Raw genomic sequence first — 22,005 nt, forward strand, 5'->3', positions numbered from 1 at the left:
TCATAAGCAGGGAACGTGTCCGTTTATTGTTATAATGTAGTCTTCTGAGCGCTTAGTTCAGTGCTTTGCACATAGTAAGCGCTTACTAAAGACAATTAAATGAACGAATGAACAATAAAAATAATACCTGTGGTATTTGTAAAGCATTTACTATGTTTCAGGCACTGTTCTAAGCACTGGGTATGATACAAGATAATCGAGTTGGACACAGTCCCTGTCCCACATAGGGCTCACAGTCTTCATCCCCATTTAACAGATGAGGTAACGGAGGTCCAGAGAAGTGAAGTGACTTGTCCAAGGTCACTCAGCAGACAAGTGGCGGAGGCAGAGTTAGAACCCAGGTCCTTCTGACACCGTGACCCGGGCTCTATCAGCTGTGTGACTTCGGTCACGTCACTTAACTTCTCTGTGCCTCAGTTACCTCATCTTTAAAATGGGGATTAAGACCACGAGCCCCCCGTGGGACAACCTGATTACCTTGTATCCCCCTGCCCGGCGCTTAGAACAGTGCTTGGCACATGGTAAGCATTTAACAAATACCATTATTATTATTATTATTATCCACTAGGACATGCTGCAACCTCTCTGAGCCTCAGCTTCTTCATTTGAGAAACAAAATGCCTTAGTGGAAAGAGCACAGGCATGGGAGTCAGAGGACCTGGGTTCTAATTCTGGCTCCGCCAATTGCTTGCTGTGAGACATTGGGCAAGTCACTTAACTTCTCTGAGCTTCAGTTCCCTAGCTGTAAAAATGGGGATTCAATTATTCTCCCTCCTACTTAACACCATGTGGGACGGCGGCTGTGTCTGATCTGATTAGCTTGTATCTACCCCAGTGTTTTGTACAGTGCTTGACGCTCAACAAATGTCATAATCATTATTGTTATCATCTCTCTCACTCCACCCAACTAAGAATAAATAGACAATTCGGTGTCCTGGAAATGACATTTAAAGGTCACCAAATTCTCCCTTTCAATATTTCCTGTTGAAGCATTTCTTCTGGTACCGCTTCTTTGGCAGGGGAATGGATTGATATTTGGGACACTGTCAAACACTCCCAAATATGTCAAAACCAAATGACAGAAGAGGCAAACAAGGGAGGCAAACAATAGCGCCAAAATCAGAATTTCAGCTCATCCAAGACAGAAGAGAAAATGAGAAAGATAAGAAACACGTCAGCAGCAAACTAAGAAAATATGTCACCCTAATTCCCCTGGTGTTATTCAGAATTTCCTTCCTGCCTAAAATATTTTTGCTTTTTAACCTTTCATTTGAGAAGCAGCATGACCCAACGAGAGAGCCCGGGCCCGGGAGTTAAAAGGATGTCGTTTCTAATCCCGGCACCGCCACTTGTTTGCTGTGTGACCTTGGGTAAGTCACTTCCCTTCTCTAGGTCTCGGTTACCTCATCTGTAAAATGGAGATTAATACTGTGAGCCCCACGTGGAACATGAACTGTGTCTAACCTGATTAGCTTGTATCTATCCAAGTGCTGAGTACAGTGCCTGGCACATAGTAAGCGCTTAATAAATACCATAAAAAAAATCAATCGTATTCATTCAACACTCTACTGAGTGTAAAGAATTGATCCCCTATTGATGGAAGAGGAAAGCAGCTTGGCCTAAAGAAAAGAGATCAGGTCTGGGAATCTGAGGAACTGGGTTCTATTCCCAGATCCACCCCTGGTCTGCTGTGTGACCTGGGGCAAGTACCTTAACTTCTCTGGGCCTCAACTGTAAAATGGGGATTCAATGCTTCTTTCTCCTACTTAGACTGCGAGCCTAATGGGGGACATTACCTTATCTTAACCGATTATCTCGTATCTTCTCTAGCGTTTGGTACAGATTGAGGTAAACAGGCAGGGGCTAACAATTACCACCATCCTGATTATTATCATCACGATCATTACTGTTAACAGGGCCGTGGAACGTACCATTTGTTTCTTGTCTTCTTGAAAATGCACATCCACAAACATTTTTCCAGCGACGTAAGGGAGGGCACTCTCAATGAAGTTCACACATTTATCCCACTGAGGTAGCAAAGTTGTAGTTCCCTGGATCACCTGATAGACAGAATATATCACAATTACACACCTCACTTCCAAAACTGCACATCAGTGAGACCATCCTGGGTTTCCTTGCGTTGTCTTTTAATAAAAAATTGTTATTGATGAGCACTCGCTATGTGTCAAAGCTCTGTTTTAAGCGCTGGAGTAGATACAAGGTAGGACTGAACTGCAAGGGACTCACAGTCTATCAACAAATCAATCGATTGTCTTCATGGAGTGTTTAATGGGTGCAGAACACTGTACTAAGCACTTGGGAGAGCTGGTAGATACATTCTCTGCCCACAACAAGTTTACAGTCTAGAGGGGGAGACAAACATTAATACAAATGAATAATTTATAAATGAAAAATTTCTAGATAAGTAGGAAAGAGACCGGGTATTTCACCCCCATTTCACAGTTGAGGAAACAGAATCAGAGCAGTTAAGCGACTTGCCAAAGGTCACCCAGCAGACAAGTGGCAGAGAGGGATTAGAACCCACGTCCTCTGACTTCTGGGCCCGTGCTCTTTCCACTAGGCCATGCTGCTTCCATGCAGAACATCAAAGATACGTCGCTCCCAAGAGTAGGATACGCAAGCCTGGGGGTTAGAGGATCTGGGTTCTAATCCCAGCTCCACCACGTGTCTGCTGTGAGACCTTGGACAAGTCACTTAACTGCTAGGTGCCTCAGTGGCCTCATGGGTAAAATGAGAATGAAGACTATGACCCTATGTGGGACATAGATTGTGCCCAACCTGATTAGCTTTTATCTACCCCAGTGCTTAGTAAAGTGCCTGACACAAAGTGCTTAACAAATAGCATTAAAAAAAGATGGAAAGCAGCGTGACCTAGGGAAAAGAGCATGGGAGTCAAAGAGCCTGGGTCCTAATCCTGGCTCTTCCACTCATCTGCTTTGTGACCTTGGGCCGGTCAATGCCTTCATTTTTCTGTGCCTCAGTTTCCTCGACTGTAAAATGAGGATTCAATTACCTGGTCTCCCTCCAAACATAGACTGCGATCCCCATGTGGAACAGGGATCGGGTCCAGCCCGATTCATTTGAATCTTCCCCAGCTCTTAGAACAGTGCTTGACACATAGGAAGCACTGAAATATCTAAGAAATCCTTCCTCTCCCCCTTGTCCCCCTCATCTTACCTCCTTCCCTTCCCTGTATATATGTATATATGTTTGTACATATTTATTACGCTATTTATTTATTCATTTTACTTGTTTGTATCTATTCTATTTATTTTATTTTGTTAGTATGTTTGGTTTTGTTCTCTGTCTCCCCCTTTTAGACTGTGAGCCCACTGTTGGGTAGGGACCGTCTCTATATGTTGCCAACTTGTACTTCCCAAGCACTTAGTACAGTGCTCTGCACACAGTAAGCGCTCAATAAATACGATCGACTGATTGATTGATTGATTGATTGAAATAATCTGCACACAGTAAGCGCTCAATAAATACGATTGATTGATTGACTGAAATAAATGAAACAGGGCAAGCTTACCCTCGAAAACTCGAGCCACCTGTATTGGAAACGTCTGCTGAGGTTCAAAATTCTTGAGTAAACCATCCTCCACACCAAATAATTGGCAATAGTCCTGTCAGACAGAAATACATATTCATTGCATTTTCATCTTATAGATTATATGACAAGTTGCTTGGAAAAGAAATGTTGGAATGTTATCTCAGGGCAGGAATCAAGGCTACTAACTATTGTACTCACCCAAACGTTTAGTTTGGTAAGCATATGGTAAGCACTCAAAAAATACTTTTGACTGGTTGGATCGAACGACATTTTCAATCTTATCAAGCTGTCCCTTGAATGTATTTATGTATTTATTTACACCCGATTTCAGCATTTGGGTATCTCTCTACTTTGGATCCAACATTCAATTTTCTTTCTTTGGAGTCACGACTGGTGAATATGTCTCTGTCTTCACCCCCCGGCCACCTTGTCTCCCTCCTCCCTCCCTCCCTCTACCCCATTAGACCCAAATAGGCAGATAATGTATATTCTGTTATATCTCCCAAGCACTTAGTACAGTACACCACACTCCGCAGGCCCTAGTAATTACCACTGCCACAGCTGCGTCAGAATTGAATGACGAAGAAAATGACGCTGAGGGGAATGATACTTCTATTACTCATTTAGATGTATAAAGTAAAAGTTTCTAATAGTTCACACACCCAATTCATAAGTCCCAGATGAGGCTCACAGTCTTAATTCCCACTTTACAGAAGAGGCAACTGAGGCACCAAGATATTAAGTGAATTGCCCTAGGCCACACGGCAGTCAGGAGGAGGAGAGGGATTAGAACCCAGTTCCCTCTGACTCCCAGGCATGTGCTCTGTCCACTAAGCCACACCATTTCTCCACTTACTTGGTGTGTGACCTTGGGCAGGTCATTTAACATCTCTGGGCTTGAGTTACCTCATCTGTAAAATGGCGATTAAGACTGTGAGCCCCACGTGGGACAAAGACCGTGTTCAACTTCATTAGCTTGCACCTGCCCCAGCGTTTAGTTCAGTGCTGGAATATAGTAAATGCTTAACAGATACTATTAAAAAAAATTAAGTTAGGAATTACAAAGCCAATTTGGTACTAGGCGCCTACCCAGTTTGGTTCTTCTCCAGGCCAGGGCTTGAAGAAGGAGGAACAGCAGAGACCTTATAACCTCATTTACGGATAAAGGAACTGAAGCCTAGAGAGATTGAGTAAAAGAGATTAAGTGCAGAGAGTAGCATGTCCTAGTAGAGAAAAGTAGTGTTCTGGTGGAAAGAGCACAGGCCTGGGAGACAGAGGACCTGGGTTCTAATCCCAGCTCCTCCACTCATCTGCTGTGTGACCTTCAGCAAGTCGAATACTTTCTCTGTTCCTCAGTTGCCTCAACTGCAAAATGGGGATTAAGACAGTGACCTCTACGTGGGGCAGGGACTGTGTCCAACCCAAGTAGCTTATATCTACCCCAGAGCTTAGAACAGTGCCTGGAACTTAGTAAGCGCTGGACAATACCATTATATATATTCTCTCCATAGCAACTTCATCTACTGCCTAAATCTCCAATCATACAATTTCAGATCCAGCTCCGTGCCTCTGGAAAACGGCATCTAATCCTTTCAGAAAGCTTCTTTTCGGCAGGCTGATTTCCCAAGTGCTAATACCCTGAGTGATGGCCGACTGAAACATGCCAGAAATGGCCACTCGTAAACACTACGGTCGGTTCATTTTGCAAATTGCCCCTTGAGTCCAAGCCTTCTGAAAATTCCCATGCTTTCAATATTCATTGGCTAGCTAATGTCCAGAAGTCTTGGATGCTAGTGAAGCAGTGTGACCTTGGAAAAAAGAACTCGGGACTGTGAGTCAGAAGACCCGGGTTCTGATCCCGGCTTTGCCACTGGCCAGCTGTGTGACCATGTGCAAGTCACTTCACTTCTGTCAGTTCCCTCTTCTGTAAAAAGGGCACTAAATTCCTGTTTCCCATTCTACTTGGACTGCGAGCCCCATGTGGGACAGGGACCGTGTCCACCTTATTTATCTTGTATCTACCCCAGTGCTTAATACAGTGCTTGGAATATAGAAAGCACTAACATACCATTAAATATACACATGTCGCTTAAGGCATTTGGTATCTATTCGGTATTTGTTAAGTAGTTACTACATACCAAGCAGTGTACTAAACACTAGAGTAGGTACAAGTTTATCAGGTTAAACAAAGTCCATGTTCCTTCTGAGGCTACAAACCTAACCGCCATTTTACAGATGAGGCACAGAGAAGTTAAGCAACTTGCCCTAGGCCACACAGCAGACAAGCGGCAGAAGTGGAATGAGAACACTGATCCTTTTGACTCCCAAGCCCTGGCTCTATACTCTAGGCAATGCAGCTCCTCTATACAGATATTATTAATTACAACTTCTCCCGATTCAAAGCATTTCTTTCAAAGAGAGACTAATAAAAAAGGGGCCAATCAATACATGCTTGCCAGACAAGATTTTAAGACCTGACTGTCTAGAGACATTTTCCCTCTGATAATGTTGTTTGGGATGAGGAGCAATTCATCCTCTAGCCTGTAAACTCTTTGCGGGCACGGAATGTGTCTGTTTATTGTTCTGCTGTCCTTTCCCAAGCGCTTAGTACAGTGCTCTGCACCCAGTAAGCTCTCAATAAATACGACTGAATGAATGAATGAACTTGAGGAAATGGAAAAAAAAAATCAAAGGACGTGGACGAGTCGTCGAAGGTTCGATCCAGGTCAGCATCCAGTAGAGAAGCCAAAAAGAACATTATGAAATCAAATCTGGGAGTCTGAGCCTCAGTCCTCAGAATTCCACGTCCTTTCTGTCTCCGGGGGAATCTACAATCGCTCAAAGCACAGCTGTGCAAATGTGTCCAACTTATTTATCTTATTTATCTTATTTTTCACCTCTAAACTGGCCGGCCCAGCAGTGCAGTGGTTTTCTTTAGAGTTTTCGAAACACTTGGCACACATGCCAAAATTACAACATCCGTCTAAATCTTATCCCCTACTAGGCCGCAACAGGGGGATTTGGTAACAGAAATCAAAGTAGAATCGTCTGCGATGAGAAAATAAGAATTGTGGTTTTCCTAATCTATTGCTACATATTCCATTAGTGTCAATGCTACTTCCTCTTTGTGGGAGGAGAAAGTCCCCAGAACTCTATTTCTTTTTTACAGGGGGTACTCTAGGAAGGTGCAGTAGGAATTTACGCTGTCAGCCGGTAAGTAGATCGTATTTAATGAGTGCTTACTGTGTGCAGAGCACTGTACTAAGTGCTTGGGAGAGTATGCTGTCACAACATAACAGACACATTCCCTGCCCACTGAGAGATTACAGCCTAGAGGGGGACAGGCATTAATAAAAAGAAATGAATTACAGATATGGACATAAGAGACAGACATTAATATAGAGAAATGAATTACAGCCTAGATGGGGATACAGGCATTAATATAAATCAATAAATGACAGATATGGACATAAGTGCTGTGGGGCTGGGAGGGGGGATGAATAAAGGGAGCAAGTCAGGATGGCACAGAAAGGAGTGGGAGAAGAGGAAAAGAAGGAAAGCCCTCTTGGAGGAGATGTTCCTTCAATAAGGCTTTGAAGACGGGGGAGAGTGTCAGAGTACAACAAACCCATCTTCACTCTTGCCATATAAGCACTGTTTGCCCAACTGGTCAAATGTCAATCAATCAATCAATCAATCGTATTTATTGAGCGCTTACTGTGTGCAGAGCACTGTACTAAGCGCTTGGGAAGTACAAGTTGGCAACATATAGAGACAGTCCCTACCCAACAGTGGGCTCACAGTCTAAAAGGGGGAGACGGAGAACAAAGCCAAACATACTAACAAAATAAAATAAATAGAATAGATATGTACAAGCAAAATAAATAAATAAGTAGAGTAATAAATATGTACAAACATATATCCATATATACAGGTGCTGTGGGGAAGGGAAGGAGGTAAGATGGGGGGGATGGAGAGGGGGACGAAGGGGAGAGGAAGGAAGGGGCTCAGTCTGGGAAGTACTCCTGGAGGTCACTGTCTATCTCCCCCTCTAGACTGTAAGCTTGTTGTGGGCAGGGAATGTGTCCGTTTACTGTACTATCAGACTCTCCCAGGTGCTTAGTAAAGTGCTCTGCCCACAGTAAGCACTTGAAAAATACAACTGAATGAATGAATGAAAGGAAACAATCCCCTAGAGTGTTTAGCAGCAGGACTGCTCTCTGGCTTCCTATGGGAAATGGCCTCTAAACGAGTGGCACATTACGGGAGTCCTTTTGGAAACCGCGGCCTAGAAATAGCAATGTTTTTGTCCTATTCGTGGTTGGTATTTATAGGCTGGGCACATTGATAGACATTCCGGATTAATTTAGAAATTCCCGTGGGTGTCCGGGTTGGTTCAAGTGGATCCAGATAACAGCTTCTTTAGTCAAAGGACTGACAATGATCATCATTTTTAGCAGTCTCTTGGGTGGCAGATTATTTTTTTCCAGAATTCCTGGCAGTCTCAACTGCTCTCGAGAGCATATGCCAGCAATCAGAAAATCCAATTTCTAACTTGATGATACAATTAGCGCTAAGTAAGCTACGTAGCCTAGTGGATAGAGTATGGGCCTGAGAGTCAGAAGGACCTGGGTTCTAATCCCGGCTCCCCCACCTATAATAATAATAATAATGATGGCGTTTATTAAGCGCTTACTATGTGCAAAGCACTGTTCTAAGCGCTGAGGAGGTTACAAGGTGATCAGGTTGTCCCACGGGGGGCTCACAGTCTTCATCCCCATTATTACAGATGAGGTAACTGAGGCACAGAGAAGTTAAGTGACTTGCCCAAAGTCACACAGCTGACAATCGGCGGAGCCGGGATTTGAACCCATGACCTCTGACTCCAAAGCCCACGCTCTTTTCCACTGAGCCACGCTGCTTCTCTATCTGCTTCTCTATCTATCACCTATCTGCTGCGTGACTTGGGGCAAGTCACTTGTCTTCTCTGAGCCCAAGTTACCTCATCTGTAAAATGGGGGTTAAGAGTGGGAGCCCCATGAGGGACATGGACTGCGTCCAACCCCATCAGCTTGTATCTACCCCAGTGCTTAGTACAGTGCCTAGCGCATAGTAAGCGCTTAATAAGTACCATTTTAAAAAGAGTCAACAGTCTATTTGCCTGGCAATCGGCTCTGACTCTGTGGTTGTCCAATTCTGCAATACAGCAATATCATCATCTTCGATGGTATTTACTGAGCGCTCCCTGGGTGCACAGCATTGTGCTAAGTCCTTAGGAGAGTACAATACAGAGTTGGTAGACCCATTCCTTGCCCACAAGGAACTTACAGGCAATATTAATCTACAGGGCAATATTAATCAACAGTGTTTGTACAGCATCCTCTAGATGCATGCTATCTGTAAGCTTGTAGGGGGAGGCAATGTGTCTGTTTATTGTTATTGTGTACCCTCTCAAGCACTTAGTACAGTGCTCTGCACACAATAAATGCTTAATAAATACGATTGACTGACTGACACTTTGTAGCGCTAAGGAGAATTCAAGAGCAGTTGATAAGATCCATGTTGTTGATGAGATTACAGCCTAAGAAGAGGAATATTTATACAGGTGCCTCATTGTTAATTTCCTAGATAATAGAGGATCACTAATACCTAGGATTCTGAAGGTATAAAAGGCCACAACAGTCGAAGATATTCATTGAGCACTTAATGTGTGCGAAACACTGTATTAAGCGCTTGGAAGGGTATAATACAACGGACTTGGCAGATATGTTCCCTGCCCACAACGAGCTTACAGTCTGGAGGCGGGGACGGACTTTGATGAATAGATCAATGGCATTTACTGAGAGCTTATTATGCAGAGAACTATACTGAGCGCACGAGAGAGTACGATACAACTGAGTTGGTAGACACGTTCCCTTCCCACAAGTGGCAAGTCCCTTAACTTCTCTGTGCCTCAGTTACCTAATCTGTAAAATGGGGTTTAAGACTGTGAGCCCCACGTGGGACATGGATTGTGTCCAAACTGGTCAGCTTTTATCTACCCCAGTGCTTAATACAGGGCCTGGGACACAATCAGCATTTAAATACCCTTTATATATATGTATATGTATATATGTATATATATATATATATATATATAAAATAAAAAGGAGCTTTCAGTCTTGAAGGGAAGACAGACATTAATATAAATAAATTAAAGATATGTCCATAAGTGCTGCAGGGCTGAGGCCAGAGTGAATATCAAGTGCTCAAAGTGAAATAACAAATACTACTACTAATAATAATGATAACTGTGATATTTTTAAGCACTTACTATGTGCCAGACACTGTACTAAGCACTGGGGTAGATCCGAGGTGAGGACACAGTCCCTGTCCCGCATAGGGCTTAATGTCTTAATCATAGGTGATCCAGGACGGAGAAGAAGTGGGGGAAATACGCGCTTAATTGAGGAAGGTGTCTTAGAGGAGTTGTGATTTCTAATCCTGCAACTGGCTAGGAAACACTGCCAGGTCTTGATATTACTCAATTCTGAGATTTGAATCATTTTATTGCCAAAGGGATCTTAAGTCTCATCTTACCTAACTGACCCTTACGAAACACAGCTGGCTAAAAAGAAGACAGAAGAGACAGTTAAGAGAGTAAGCAGAAACTTGGACAGTAATGAACCATGAATGAATGGATATCATGGGAACAAACTTCTCTTAAACACCAGGAAGCAAAGGGAAATCATTTTCTCGAGAAAATTTACCCAGAGAAAAGAGTAAAGTGGTTTCAAATTGGTGTTCTGGTTTTCATCACAGCAAGATTTTTATAATAATCGAGCGTTACAGCAACTCAACTGGTGCGTGGCTCAAGAAAACTGAGCTTTTTGCTAAAATATTAAAAACGGATAAATATATAGATATTTATATAATAATAATAACTGCGGTATTTGTTAAGCGCTTACTATGTGCCAGGCACTGTACTAAGAGGTGGGGCGGTTACAAACAAATCGGGCTGGACACAAACCCTGTCCCTCGTGGGGCTCACAATCTTAATCCCCGTTTCCCAGATGGGGTAACCGGGGCCCAGAGAAGTGAAGTGACTCACCCCAGGTCACACAGCAGGTACGTGGCAGAGCCGGGATTAGAACCCAGGTCCTTCTGAATCCCAGGCTCTGGCCACTAGGCCACGTCGCCTCTCTGAATCTGAAAGGTGAATCTGATGAACCCCAGATGGGTTGGAAACTTTGTCCATTCTGATCAGAATTTATCACGGTGAGTGGGCACTTAACTGTTCAATGAACACAGCTGAAATTTTAAAAAGGAAGCGAAATTCTCAGAGGCGCCCTTACTTTTTCCTCTCCGCCCCTAGGATCCGGAAGAGATCCTTAAAATACTGCGGCACTCGGACCACGACGTTTTCTGATGGGCCGATGTCCCTCAGGTGAGGGTAGAGTTTGACGTCTATCACCTTCTTGATGTAGCCAAGCCAGTCGAACTAAAGGGTCAGGAAAGAACCGAGATTAGCCGACATCGAAGCTGGAGGACGATGACTAAATGGTACTCAACAAATTCACCGAATTTTAGCTATTGGAGGAAGCGGTATGGTCTAGTAGATAGGGACCGGGCCTGTTGGTCAGAAGGATCTGAGTTCTAATCCTGGCTCCACCCTTTGTCTGCTGTGTGATCTTGGGCCTCAGTGACCTCATCTGCAAAATGGGGGTGAAGATTGTGAGCCCCAAGTGGGACGGGGACTGTGTCCAACCTGATTAGCTTGTCTCTATCCCAGGGCTTAGAACTGTGCTTGGCACATAGTAAGCGCTTAACAAATACCACTATTATTATTAATATATAATTATATAATATATCATCACTATAATGTATAATCATATAACATATTGCTATTATTAATAATTATAAAATATAATATAATAATAATATTTGAAAGGATCCAGTTGGATAATTAAGACGCTATTTCCTCAACTCCCAATCCTTCCTGCATCACCCTGGAGCTTGGATTTGAACTTTTAGTCACCCCTCCCTCACCCACAGAGCCATTATGTACGTATCCATAATTTATTCATTTTTATTGCCATCCGTCTCCCCCTCTAGACTGCAAACTCCTTGTGGACAGGGAACATATCTACCAATTCTGTTATTCTCTACTCTCCTGAGTGCTTAGTACCGTGCTGATAGATTCAGCCATTAAATCATTAAGAAATAACCCCCAAGGAGCTTAAGTGGTATTTTCTCTTCTCCCTATAGAACTGTGGTAGTGCCCCAAACATTTTTTTTAATGGTATTAAGGAGGTTACTGTGTGCCACGTACTGTACTAGCCACTGGGGAAGATACAAGCTAATCAGGTTGGACACAGTCCATGTCCCATGTGCGACTCACAGTCTCAATCCCCATTTTACAGATGGGTTACTGAGGCACAGGAAAGTTAAGTGATTTGCCCAAGGTCATGCAACAGACGAGGAGCAGAGCTGAGATTAGAACCCAGGTCTTCTGACTCTCAGGTATGGGCTCTTTCTGCTAAGTCATACTGCTCCCTATGTAGAGCAACACATTGCAAGCATATAGGAAACAATCTTTGACATTAATAAGGGATACTTATGTACCCATCTTATATATCCTTTTACTTAATTATTAACTCCCTTCTTCCACCTACCTGCAAATTATTTTAGCGTCTTCCTGCCCAGACAAACTGTAAACTTCTTAAGCACAACTCCGTCATACTCTTGCAAACATTGCTACATTGGTCAGCACACAGAGAGCTTTCATATAACACGGATAAAAAACCCCATTGAGGCTAAAAGTCTTTTTTTCGAACAGTACTTTAACACACATGAAACGTTTCTTGTTCAAAAGGAATGATTCAACGGCACTCGATGGAATTCTTGTCATTTTCACCCACCTGTGGTATCATGGCACTGAGGTCAGAGATGTTCATTTTGTTGTACATGGCCTCGCTCGTTCGATTTTCATGTGGAATCATGATCTGGTGGGAAGAGGGAGTCAAATGATTTTCCAATCCAATCATTTCCCTTTCCCTATAGACACTGTGGGAATTCAGGATCGCCACAGTCAAAGGATCCAACTTAGCAAAGTCTGCCCTACATGGGGTGGTTAGGAATGGATAGAGGAATTTCCCCATTCTGGGAACAGGAAATTCCATGATGGTGGGCAGATGTGATGGGGTTCCTGAGGGGACGGCTTCGAACGCCATTTGGACGCTAATTGAGGCGCTCCAGGATGGAGCCAGTCCTTGGCTGGTCAGGCTAAAGCCTGAGGTTAAACCCCTTTCCTATAAGATTTAATTGAAGCGGACTTTCCTCATTATTTCTCCCGAGAACTGCCTCAACTCATCACAAGGTACAAGTCCGCCCCTTTTCCCACTTTGTGTGAGGAAGTCCATTGGTAAAAATAGGTACAAGATTCCAACATTGGAGACTCCCAGAACTCTTAGCTTAACTTCCTCTTTTCCCTCTACGTCACCATATTATCATCATTGAATAAAATCTATACTAAATAATACATAATGTGATGTGATAAATGATATATGACATGACAGGATATAATATGATATCATAATAATAGTAATTATTATAACGATGATAGTGGTATTTGTTAAACATTTACTACTAGGCCAAGAAGTGTGGCCTAATGGAAACGGTATAGGTCCGGGAGTAGGAGGACCTGGGTTCTAATTCCGCTTGCCATTGTCTGCTGTGTGACTTCTTTTTTTCTTTTAATGATATTTGTTAAGCGCTTCCTATGTGCCAGGTACTGTACTAAGTGCAGGGGTAGATTCAAGCTAATCAGGTTGGACACAGCCCCTGTCCCACATTGGGGCTCACAGTCCTAATCTCCATTTTACAGATGAGATAGTTTAGGTCCAGAAAAGTTAAGTGACTTGCTCGGGGTCACACAGCAGACAAGGGTCAGAGCAAGGCCCCGACTCTCAGGTTCTAGTCACGCTTCATCTCACAAGTCACCTTGGGCAAGTCATTTAAGTTTTCAGGGCCTCAATTACCTCATCAGCAAAATGGGGATGGAGACTGTAAGCGCTCAGTAAATACGATTGACTGAAGGAGACAGTGGTTCGGCCCCACATCGCTCCCGCCCTTCCGAGTGCTTTACCTCGGCGATTTTCATCTCCAGCCTGAGGGCTGACTTCATGTCGTGTTCGGCCCGGGTAGCGTTGGCACCCAAAAGCACCGCTGTTTCCACCATGAACTTGAAAAGCGCATCTCGGTACTGAAAGAGAGGGAGAAGAAAGTCAAAGCGACCTCGGCTTCCAAACGAGATGGGCGTTGAGAAACCGTGGGGCCTAGTGGATAGAGTCCGGGCCTGAGAGTCAGAGGATCTGGGTTCTAATCCCTGCTCCGCCGCTTGCCTGCTGTGGGACCTTGGGAGAGGCACTTTACTTCTCTGTGCGTTAGTCTGCCAGTCAATGGTATTTATTGAGTGCTTGAGAGCCCTGTACTACGAGAGTACAATAGAACCATAAACACATTCCCCAGTACACACGATTGACTGAATGAATAGCCGACAGGCTAGTGGGGCAGCTAATTTGTCTGTCAATTCTGTTGTATTGGACTCTTCTGAGCACTTATTACGGGGCTCTGCACGTAGAAAGGGCTCAATCAATACCATTGATTCATTGATTGGGGGAGGTGGATGGGCACTTGTTCATATTTACTATTCTATTTATCTTGTTAATGCTGTGCATCTAGCTTTACTTCTATTTTATTTTATTTTACTTGTACATACCTATTCTATTTATTTTATTCTGTTAATATGTTTGGTTTTGTTCTCTGTCTCCCCCTTCTAGACTGTGAGCCCACTGTTGGGTAGGGACTGTCTCTATATGTTGCCAACTTGTACTTCCCAAGTGCTTAGTACAGTGCTCTGCACACAGTAAGCGCTCAATAAATACGATTGATTGATTGATTGATTCCCTGCTCACAACAAGCTTACAGTTCCCTCATCTGTAAAATGGGGATGAAAGTTGTGTCCAACCTGATTAGCTTCTACCTATCTGAGGGCTTTGTACAGTGCCTGGCACACAGTAAGCGCTTTAACAAAAACCAGAAAACCCCAAAACAAAACCAACCAAAAAAAAGCATCAAGGAGAGGTGAGAGATTATCAACCCTGGTATACATCGAGTGCTTATTATGTGCAGAGTTGTGTACTACACTTGGGAAAGTACAATACACCTGAGTGTATTTTGTACCCTTTTCTCTCACTCCCTTCTGCATCGCCCTTGACTTGCTCCCTTAATTCATCCCTCCTCCCAGCCCCACAGCACTTACGTTCCTATCTGTCATTTTATTTATATTAATGACTGTCTCCCCCTCTAGACTGTAAGCTCATTATGGGCAAGGAATCTGTCTGTTTATTGTTGTATTGCACTTGTACATATCTATTCTATTTATTTTATTTTGTTAATATGTTTGGTTTTGTTCTCTGTCTCCCCCTTCTAGACTGTGAGCCCACTGTGGGGTAGGGACCGTCTCTATATGTTGCCAACTTGTACTTCCCAAGAGCTCAGTACAGTGCTCTGCACACAGTAAGCGCTCAATAAATATGATTGATTGATTGATTGATATTCCAAGCGCTTAGTACAGTGTTCTGCATAAAGTAAGTGCTCAATAAATACGATTGACTGACTGACCAGAGTAAGCAGACATGTCCCTGCCCATGACAAGCTTATAGTCCTAGAGATGAAAACACAACTGCGCCCTTCTGTCTGGCTGGAAAGTAATTGTATTTCTAGCATTTATGCCAAAAAAAATAAAACCCACACAGGCAAGGATGGGGTTGCCATGGGAGACAAAAACTATCCAGCTATCCCGAATCCTGGGTAACGTTCCAGGGATTTAGCATGTTCGGGAGTAGATACATTCCAGTGTTGCAATGGAACTGGGTGGCTCCCAAATGAGTCCAAGTCAGAGCCAAAAGTCAAACATTTCTCTTTCTAGGCAAGTGAAGCAGTAACACAATCAACCATCCATGGTATTTACTGAGCACTTACTATATGCAGAGCACTGTACTAATCTCTTGGGAGAGTGAAGCAGTAACACAATGATCCATCCATGGTATTTACTGAGCACTTACTATGTGCAGAGCACTGTACTAATCTCTTGGGAAATGACAATTACTCTCCCCACCCTCCAGCGCTTAGAACAGTGCAGTGCACATAGTAAGCGCTTAATAAATGCCATTATTATTATTATTATTGTTAAAGCGTTACTGAAGGCCCATCTCCTCCAAGAGGCCTTCCCTGACTAAGCCCTCCTTTCCTCTTCTCCCACTTGCTTCTGCACCACCCGGACTCGCTCCCTTCAACCATCCCCCCTCCCAGCCCCTCAGCACTTATAATAATAATAATAATGGTGGTATTTGTTAAGCGCTTACTATGTGCCAAGCACTGTTCTAAGCACCTGGGGGGGATACAAGGTAATCAGGGTTGTCCCATGTGGGGCTCACAGTCTTAGTCCCCATTTTACAGATGAGGGAACTGAGGCCCAGAGAAGTTAAGTGACTTGCCCAAGGTCACACAGCTGACAAGTGGCGGAGCCGGGATTCGAACCCATGGACTTATGTCCATATCGGCAATTTATTTATTTATAGTGATGTCTGTCTCCCCATCTAGGCTGTAAGCTCGCTGTGGGCAGGGAATGTGACTGTTTAATGTTCTACTGTTCTCCCAGGTGCTTAGTACAGTGCTCTGCATGCAATGACCACTCAGTAAATACAAATGACTGACTGACAACAAAACAACAGAGTCGGTAGGTACGTTCCCAGCCCACAACAAGCTTAAAGTCTAGAGTACATTTGCGTCTCAATGGAATTTATTGACCATAATTATTGGGGAGAGTGTGGTATTTCTCTAATTGATTTCCAAGAACCCTGAGCTATATCATCCCTTCAATCAATCAAGCAATTGTATTTACTGAGCACTTACTGCTTGCAGAGCACTGTACTAAGCACCTGGGAGAGTACGATACAAGTCGCCTCTGTCCCTTATGAATTTATTTCTACCCACCTCACACTTTAATAGACAAATGCAATGATTTTGACCGTTCTAGTTCTAAATTCTTTTATGTTCAGCTTTTCTGTTGGAACATAAACTCCCTGCAGGCAGAAAACACGTCACTGTTATTCTGTCCTTTCAAAGTGTCTAATTCAGTACACCACAAGTGGTCATTCAATAAATGCTTCTACTATTACCTCTACTACTACTAAAACAAAACCCCATCCCTTTCCTCAAGAAGTTCATAATCTACACAGAAAGCTAATGTCTGAAATCTAGGCCCAAGTTTAAGCTGGGCTGTGTTATAATGAATGAAATGTTTCATATTCTCCCCCTTTTAGACTGTGAGCCCACTGTTGGGTAGAGACTGTCTCTATATGTTGCCAACTTGTACTTCCCAAGCGCTTAGTACAGTGCTCTGCACACAGTAAGCGCTCAATAAATACGATTGATGATGATAAGCGCTTTACTGTGTGGTAAATAAATACCACTGATCGACCGATCCGACAGTGGAAAGAGCATGGGCTTGGGAATCAGAGGTCATGGGTTCTAATCCGACTCTGCCATTTATCAGCTGTGTGATTTTGGGCAAGTCACTTAACTTCCCTGTGCCTCAGTTACCTCATCTCTAAAATGGGGATTATGACTGTGAGCCCCAAGTGGGACAACCTGATCACCTTGTATCCCCCCCAGAGCTTAGAACAGTGCTTTGCACATAGTAAGCGCTTAACAAAATACCATCATAATTATTAATAAAAAAGGGACTTTGTGGGCTGGGAATGTGTCTGCTTACTTTGTTATATACTACTCTTCCAAACACTTAGTCCAGGGCTCCGCATACAGTAGGCGCTCAAAAAATACAACTAACGGATTGATTGGTGGCCCAAGAATCATTGCTGACTGGCTGGTAGTGGAAAATGAAAACTTACAGATTTAGCTTCTGTGCTGTTATCCAGGTAATCTTCCCTCACAGCTAATGACAGAGTTGCTTGGTCCAGCTGTTAAAATATGAACAAAATCAGGGAATTAATAGTTCAACAACAGTGTTTATTGAGTGTGTACAGTGGGCACGGCAGTGTGCTAAGCACTTGGGAAGGTACATTTGAGTAACTAGACACGATTCCCGCCCTGAAGGATTTTATAATCTAGCGGGGAAGACAGACAAGACAATAAATGGCAGATGGGGAGTAGCAACCGAGTTTGAACATAGATGGAAAAGTCTTGTGGAGGTGGGGTGAGTACCTAATCAATCAATCAGTGCTATTTCTGAATGCTTACTGTGTGCAGAGCACTGTACCTACTAAGAATTTGGGAGAGTAAAGTCTAAGAGTTAGCAGATGCAATCCCTGCCCATTTTCGAATCTTCGAATTAAAAAACCATATACTTTTCATCATCAAATATACACAATCAACCAATCGATGGTATTTACTGAGCACCTGCTTTTGCAGGGCATTCATTCAATCGCATTTATTGAGCGCTTACTGTGTTCAGAGCACTGTACTAAGTGCTTGGGAACATATAGAGACGGTCCCTACCCAACAATGGGCTCACTGTCTAGAAGGGGGAGATAGACAACAAAACAAAACATGTGGACAGGTGTCGCGTCATCAGAATAAGCAGAAGTAAAGCTAGATGCACATCATTAACAAAATAAATAGAATAGTCAGTATGTACAAGTAAAATAAACAGAGTAATAAATCTGTACAAACATATATACAAGTGCTGTGGGGAGGGGAAGGAGGTAGGGCGGGGGGGATGGGGAGGAGGAGAGGAAAAAGGGGGCTCAGTCTGGGAGGCCTCCTGGAGGAGGTGAGCTCTAGGGCACTGAACTAAGCACCTGATGGAGTTTGATAAGAAAGAATTGGTAGATGCATTCACTGCCCACAACGAGCTTAGAGTCTAGAGGGGGAGACCGACATTAAAATGAATAAATCATAATATATGATTTATAGATAGGTACACCTATCTATGTGAAGAAGCAGTGTGGTTCAATGGCCACGCTTCGGAGCTTCAGAGAAGCTTCAGAGAATGCTTCAGAGAAGCAGCGTGGCTCAATGGAAAGAGCACAGGCTTGAGAGTCAGAGGTCATGGGTTCATATCCCGGCTCTGCCAATTGTCAGCTGTGTGACCCTGGGCAAGTCACTTCACTTCTCTGTGCCTCAGTTCCCTCATCTGTCAAATGGGGACGAAGACTGGGAGCCCCCCGTGGGACAACCTGATGACCTTGTATCCTCCCCAGCGCATAGAACAGTGCTTTGCACATAGTAAGCGCTTAATAAATTATTTATTTATTTATTTATTTTACTTGTACATATCTATCCTATTTATTTTATTTTGTTAGTATGTTTGGTTTTGTTCTCTGTCTCCCCCTTTTAGACTGTGAGCCCACTGTTGGGTAGGGGCTGTCTCTAGATGTTGCCAATTTGTACTTCCCAAGCGCTTAGTACAGTGCTCTGCACATAGTAAGCGCTCAATAAATACGATTGATTGATTGATTGATTGATTGATTAATAAATGCCATTATCATTATTAATAAATGCCATTATTATTATTATTATTACACCAGTGCTGTGGGAGCGAGGAAGGGGCAAGGATCGAATGTTCAAAGGTCACAGATCCAAGTGCACAGATGCATAAATGACTTGGGAACACTGGCTTTAAACCCTTAATCCCCTTGCCACCTCCTACCTCTCCTCGCTGCTCTCCTACAACAACCAAGCTCACACATTTTCTCATCTATCTCGCCGCTGACCCCTCACCCGCATCCTGTCCCAGGCCTGGAACGCCCTCCCTCTTCATATCCAGCTGACGATATCTCGCCCCATCTTCAAATCATAATAATAATGGCATTTATTACGCGCTTACTATGTGCAACGCACTCTTCTAAGCACTGGGGAGGTTACAAGGTGATAAGGTTGTCCCACGGGGCTCACAGTCTAGCCTTTTGAGAAGAGCAAGTCTCCAACTAAGCTCCCATTTCCTCTCCTCTCATGCCTTTCGGCGTCAATCTTGTACTTGGAATTGCACCCTTTATCTACCCCTCCTTCAGCCCCAAAGCACTTATGTCCGTATTTTGTCATTTCTTTCTTTCTATTAATGTCTGTCTTCCCCTCTAGACTGAAAGCTCCTTGTAGGCAGGAAACCTATTTACCCACTCTGTAATACTGTACTCTCCCATTCATGTGAACATGAATGTAGCTGCAGAAATTCCTAATCAAATGACCAATGCCATAATTCATATTTGATCTCACTAGCCACCTCCAAATTGAAGTGATGGTTATTAACTTTTAGGAGGAGGAGGGCTGATATTTCCCTTCAGTTCCAAGAAATTACAAGCACTCCCCCCCTCATGGAAATCTCTCTTTATTCTCCTACTTCAGCAACTGCATTTTCTACTTCTATAAAATGAGGATGAAATATTCAGTCTCCTTTGATTTCACGTTTTTCCCGGGTTGCATTTTTATAAATGCAACCCGGGAAAAACGTGAAATCAAAGGAGACTGAATAATAATAATAATAATAGTCATTATTATTATTAGAGGAACACAGTGGTTTAGTGGATAGAGCATGGGTCTGGGAATCACAACGACCTGGGTTCTACTAATAATAACAACTGTGGTACTTGTTACGCACTTACTGTTTGCCAGGCACTGTACTAAGCACCGGGGATTGATACAAGCAAATCAATTTGAACACAGTCCCTGTCCCACAAGGGACTCACAGTCTCAATCCCCATTTTACAGACAGGGTAACTGAGGCACAGAGATGCTCAGAAGTGACTTTTTCCACTCTGCCTCTTATCTGCTGTGTGAACTTGGGCAAGTCACAACTTTCTCTGCCTCAGTTACCTAATTTACAGATAAGGGATGCCACAGCACTTAGGTACATATCTGTAATTTCTGTATTTATATTAGTATCTGTCTCCCTCTCTAGACTGGAAGCTCATTGTGGGCAGGGAATGTGTCTGTTTATTGTTATATTGTACTCTCTCAAGTACTCAGTACACTGCCATGCCGTGCACACACTAAATACTAAATGCTTGTACATATTATTCTATTTATTTTGTTAATATGTTTTGTTTTATTCTCTGTCTCCCCACTATAGACTGTGAGCCCACTGTTGGGTAGGGACTGTCTCTATATGTTGCCAACTTGTACTTCCCAGGCGCTTACTACAGTGGTCTGCACACAGTAAGTGCTCAATAAATATGATTGAATGAATGAATGAAGTGCTCAATAAATATGACTGAATGAATGAATGTTTGATGATGAAATTCATTCATCCATTCATTAATTCAGTCGTATTTATTGAGCGCTTACTGTGTACAGAGCATTGTACTAAGCGCTTGGGAAGTACAAGTTTCTTCCTCCTTCCACGTTAGATTGGGTCTATGACCAGTCTGAAAAACTACCCCAGCGCTTAAGACAGTTCTTGACACACAGTAAGCAGTTAAATACAATTTGAAAAATCAAGAAAAAGAAAAAAAGAGGGCTTGGCTATCATTAGATTTCAATGATTTTCTGAGGCTTCCAAGTAGGTTTAGCTTAAAAAAAAAAAATCATTTGTTTCTTCTGGTTCTAAATGAAGTGCTATGATAAATTCCCAACAAAATCTAAGAGAGATCTTTAAGAGCAGAAGGTGTTTGGAGAGGCCTGCCAAGAAATGCTGAGACGAGGGGGGAGATGACATTTCTCACGTTGTAACTCCTTCCCCTCAAGCAACCCCTCTGAGGAATTAAGCAAGAAGGAGCAATCCTTTTCACTCATCGCTAACACATTCCACTGTAGCCCTTCCTATCCAAAGGTCTCTACCATCGTAAATATATGACAGATTTTATTCCCTGACCATTCAGGTTTCTCATCAGCGCTTAAAACAGTGCTTTGCACATAGTAAGCGCTTAACAAATGCCATCATCATCATCATCATCTTTGCTTTCTGCAAGGCAACCTGGACTTTCTTTCGCCTACTTCGCCCTCATTTCACAGATGAGGTGGGTTCAAATCCCGGCTCTACCAATTGTCAGCTGTGTGACTTTGGACAAGGCACTTAACTTCTCTGTTCCTCAGTTCCCTCATCTGTAAAATGGGGATTAAGACTGTGAGCCCCCCGTGGGACAACCTGATCACCTTGTAACCTCCCCAGCGCTTAGAACAGTGCTTTGCATCATCATCATCATCAATCGTATTTATTGAGCGCTTACTATGTGCAGAGCACTGGACTAAGCGCTTGGGAAGTAGAAATTGGCAACATATAGAGACAGTCCCTACCCAACAGTGGGCTCGCAGTCTAAAAGACACAGTCTTTGCACATAGTAAGCGCTTAATAAATGCCATTATAATTATTATGAGGAAACTGAGGCCCAGAGAAGTTAAGCAACTGGCCCAAACTTGGCACAATGCACTGC

The 22,005-nt window shown here is 43.2% G+C and overlaps 1 protein-coding gene across 1 annotated transcript in view; it reads right to left on the reverse strand.

The window, feature by feature from the left end:
- Positions 1-22,005, reverse strand: part of PHEX (phosphate regulating endopeptidase homolog X-linked) — an 82,231-nt gene that overhangs the window by 38,166 nt on the left and 22,060 nt on the right. The window contains exons 6-11 of the mRNA XM_038757279.1: positions 17,530-17,598; positions 13,701-13,817; positions 12,475-12,558; positions 10,909-11,054; positions 3,554-3,647; positions 1,932-2,060 (exon numbers count right to left, since the gene is read on the reverse strand). Coding sequence (XP_038613207.1) covers positions 1,932-2,060; positions 3,554-3,647; positions 10,909-11,054; positions 12,475-12,558; positions 13,701-13,817; positions 17,530-17,598 — 639 coding nt within the window. The remainder of the gene's footprint in view (positions 1-1,931; positions 2,061-3,553; positions 3,648-10,908; positions 11,055-12,474; positions 12,559-13,700; positions 13,818-17,529; positions 17,599-22,005) is intronic.

Source organism: Tachyglossus aculeatus, chromosome 15 (genome assembly GCF_015852505.1).
Source record: "Tachyglossus aculeatus isolate mTacAcu1 chromosome 15, mTacAcu1.pri, whole genome shotgun sequence".
Classification (NCBI taxonomy): Eukaryota; Metazoa; Chordata; class Mammalia; order Monotremata; family Tachyglossidae; genus Tachyglossus; species Tachyglossus aculeatus.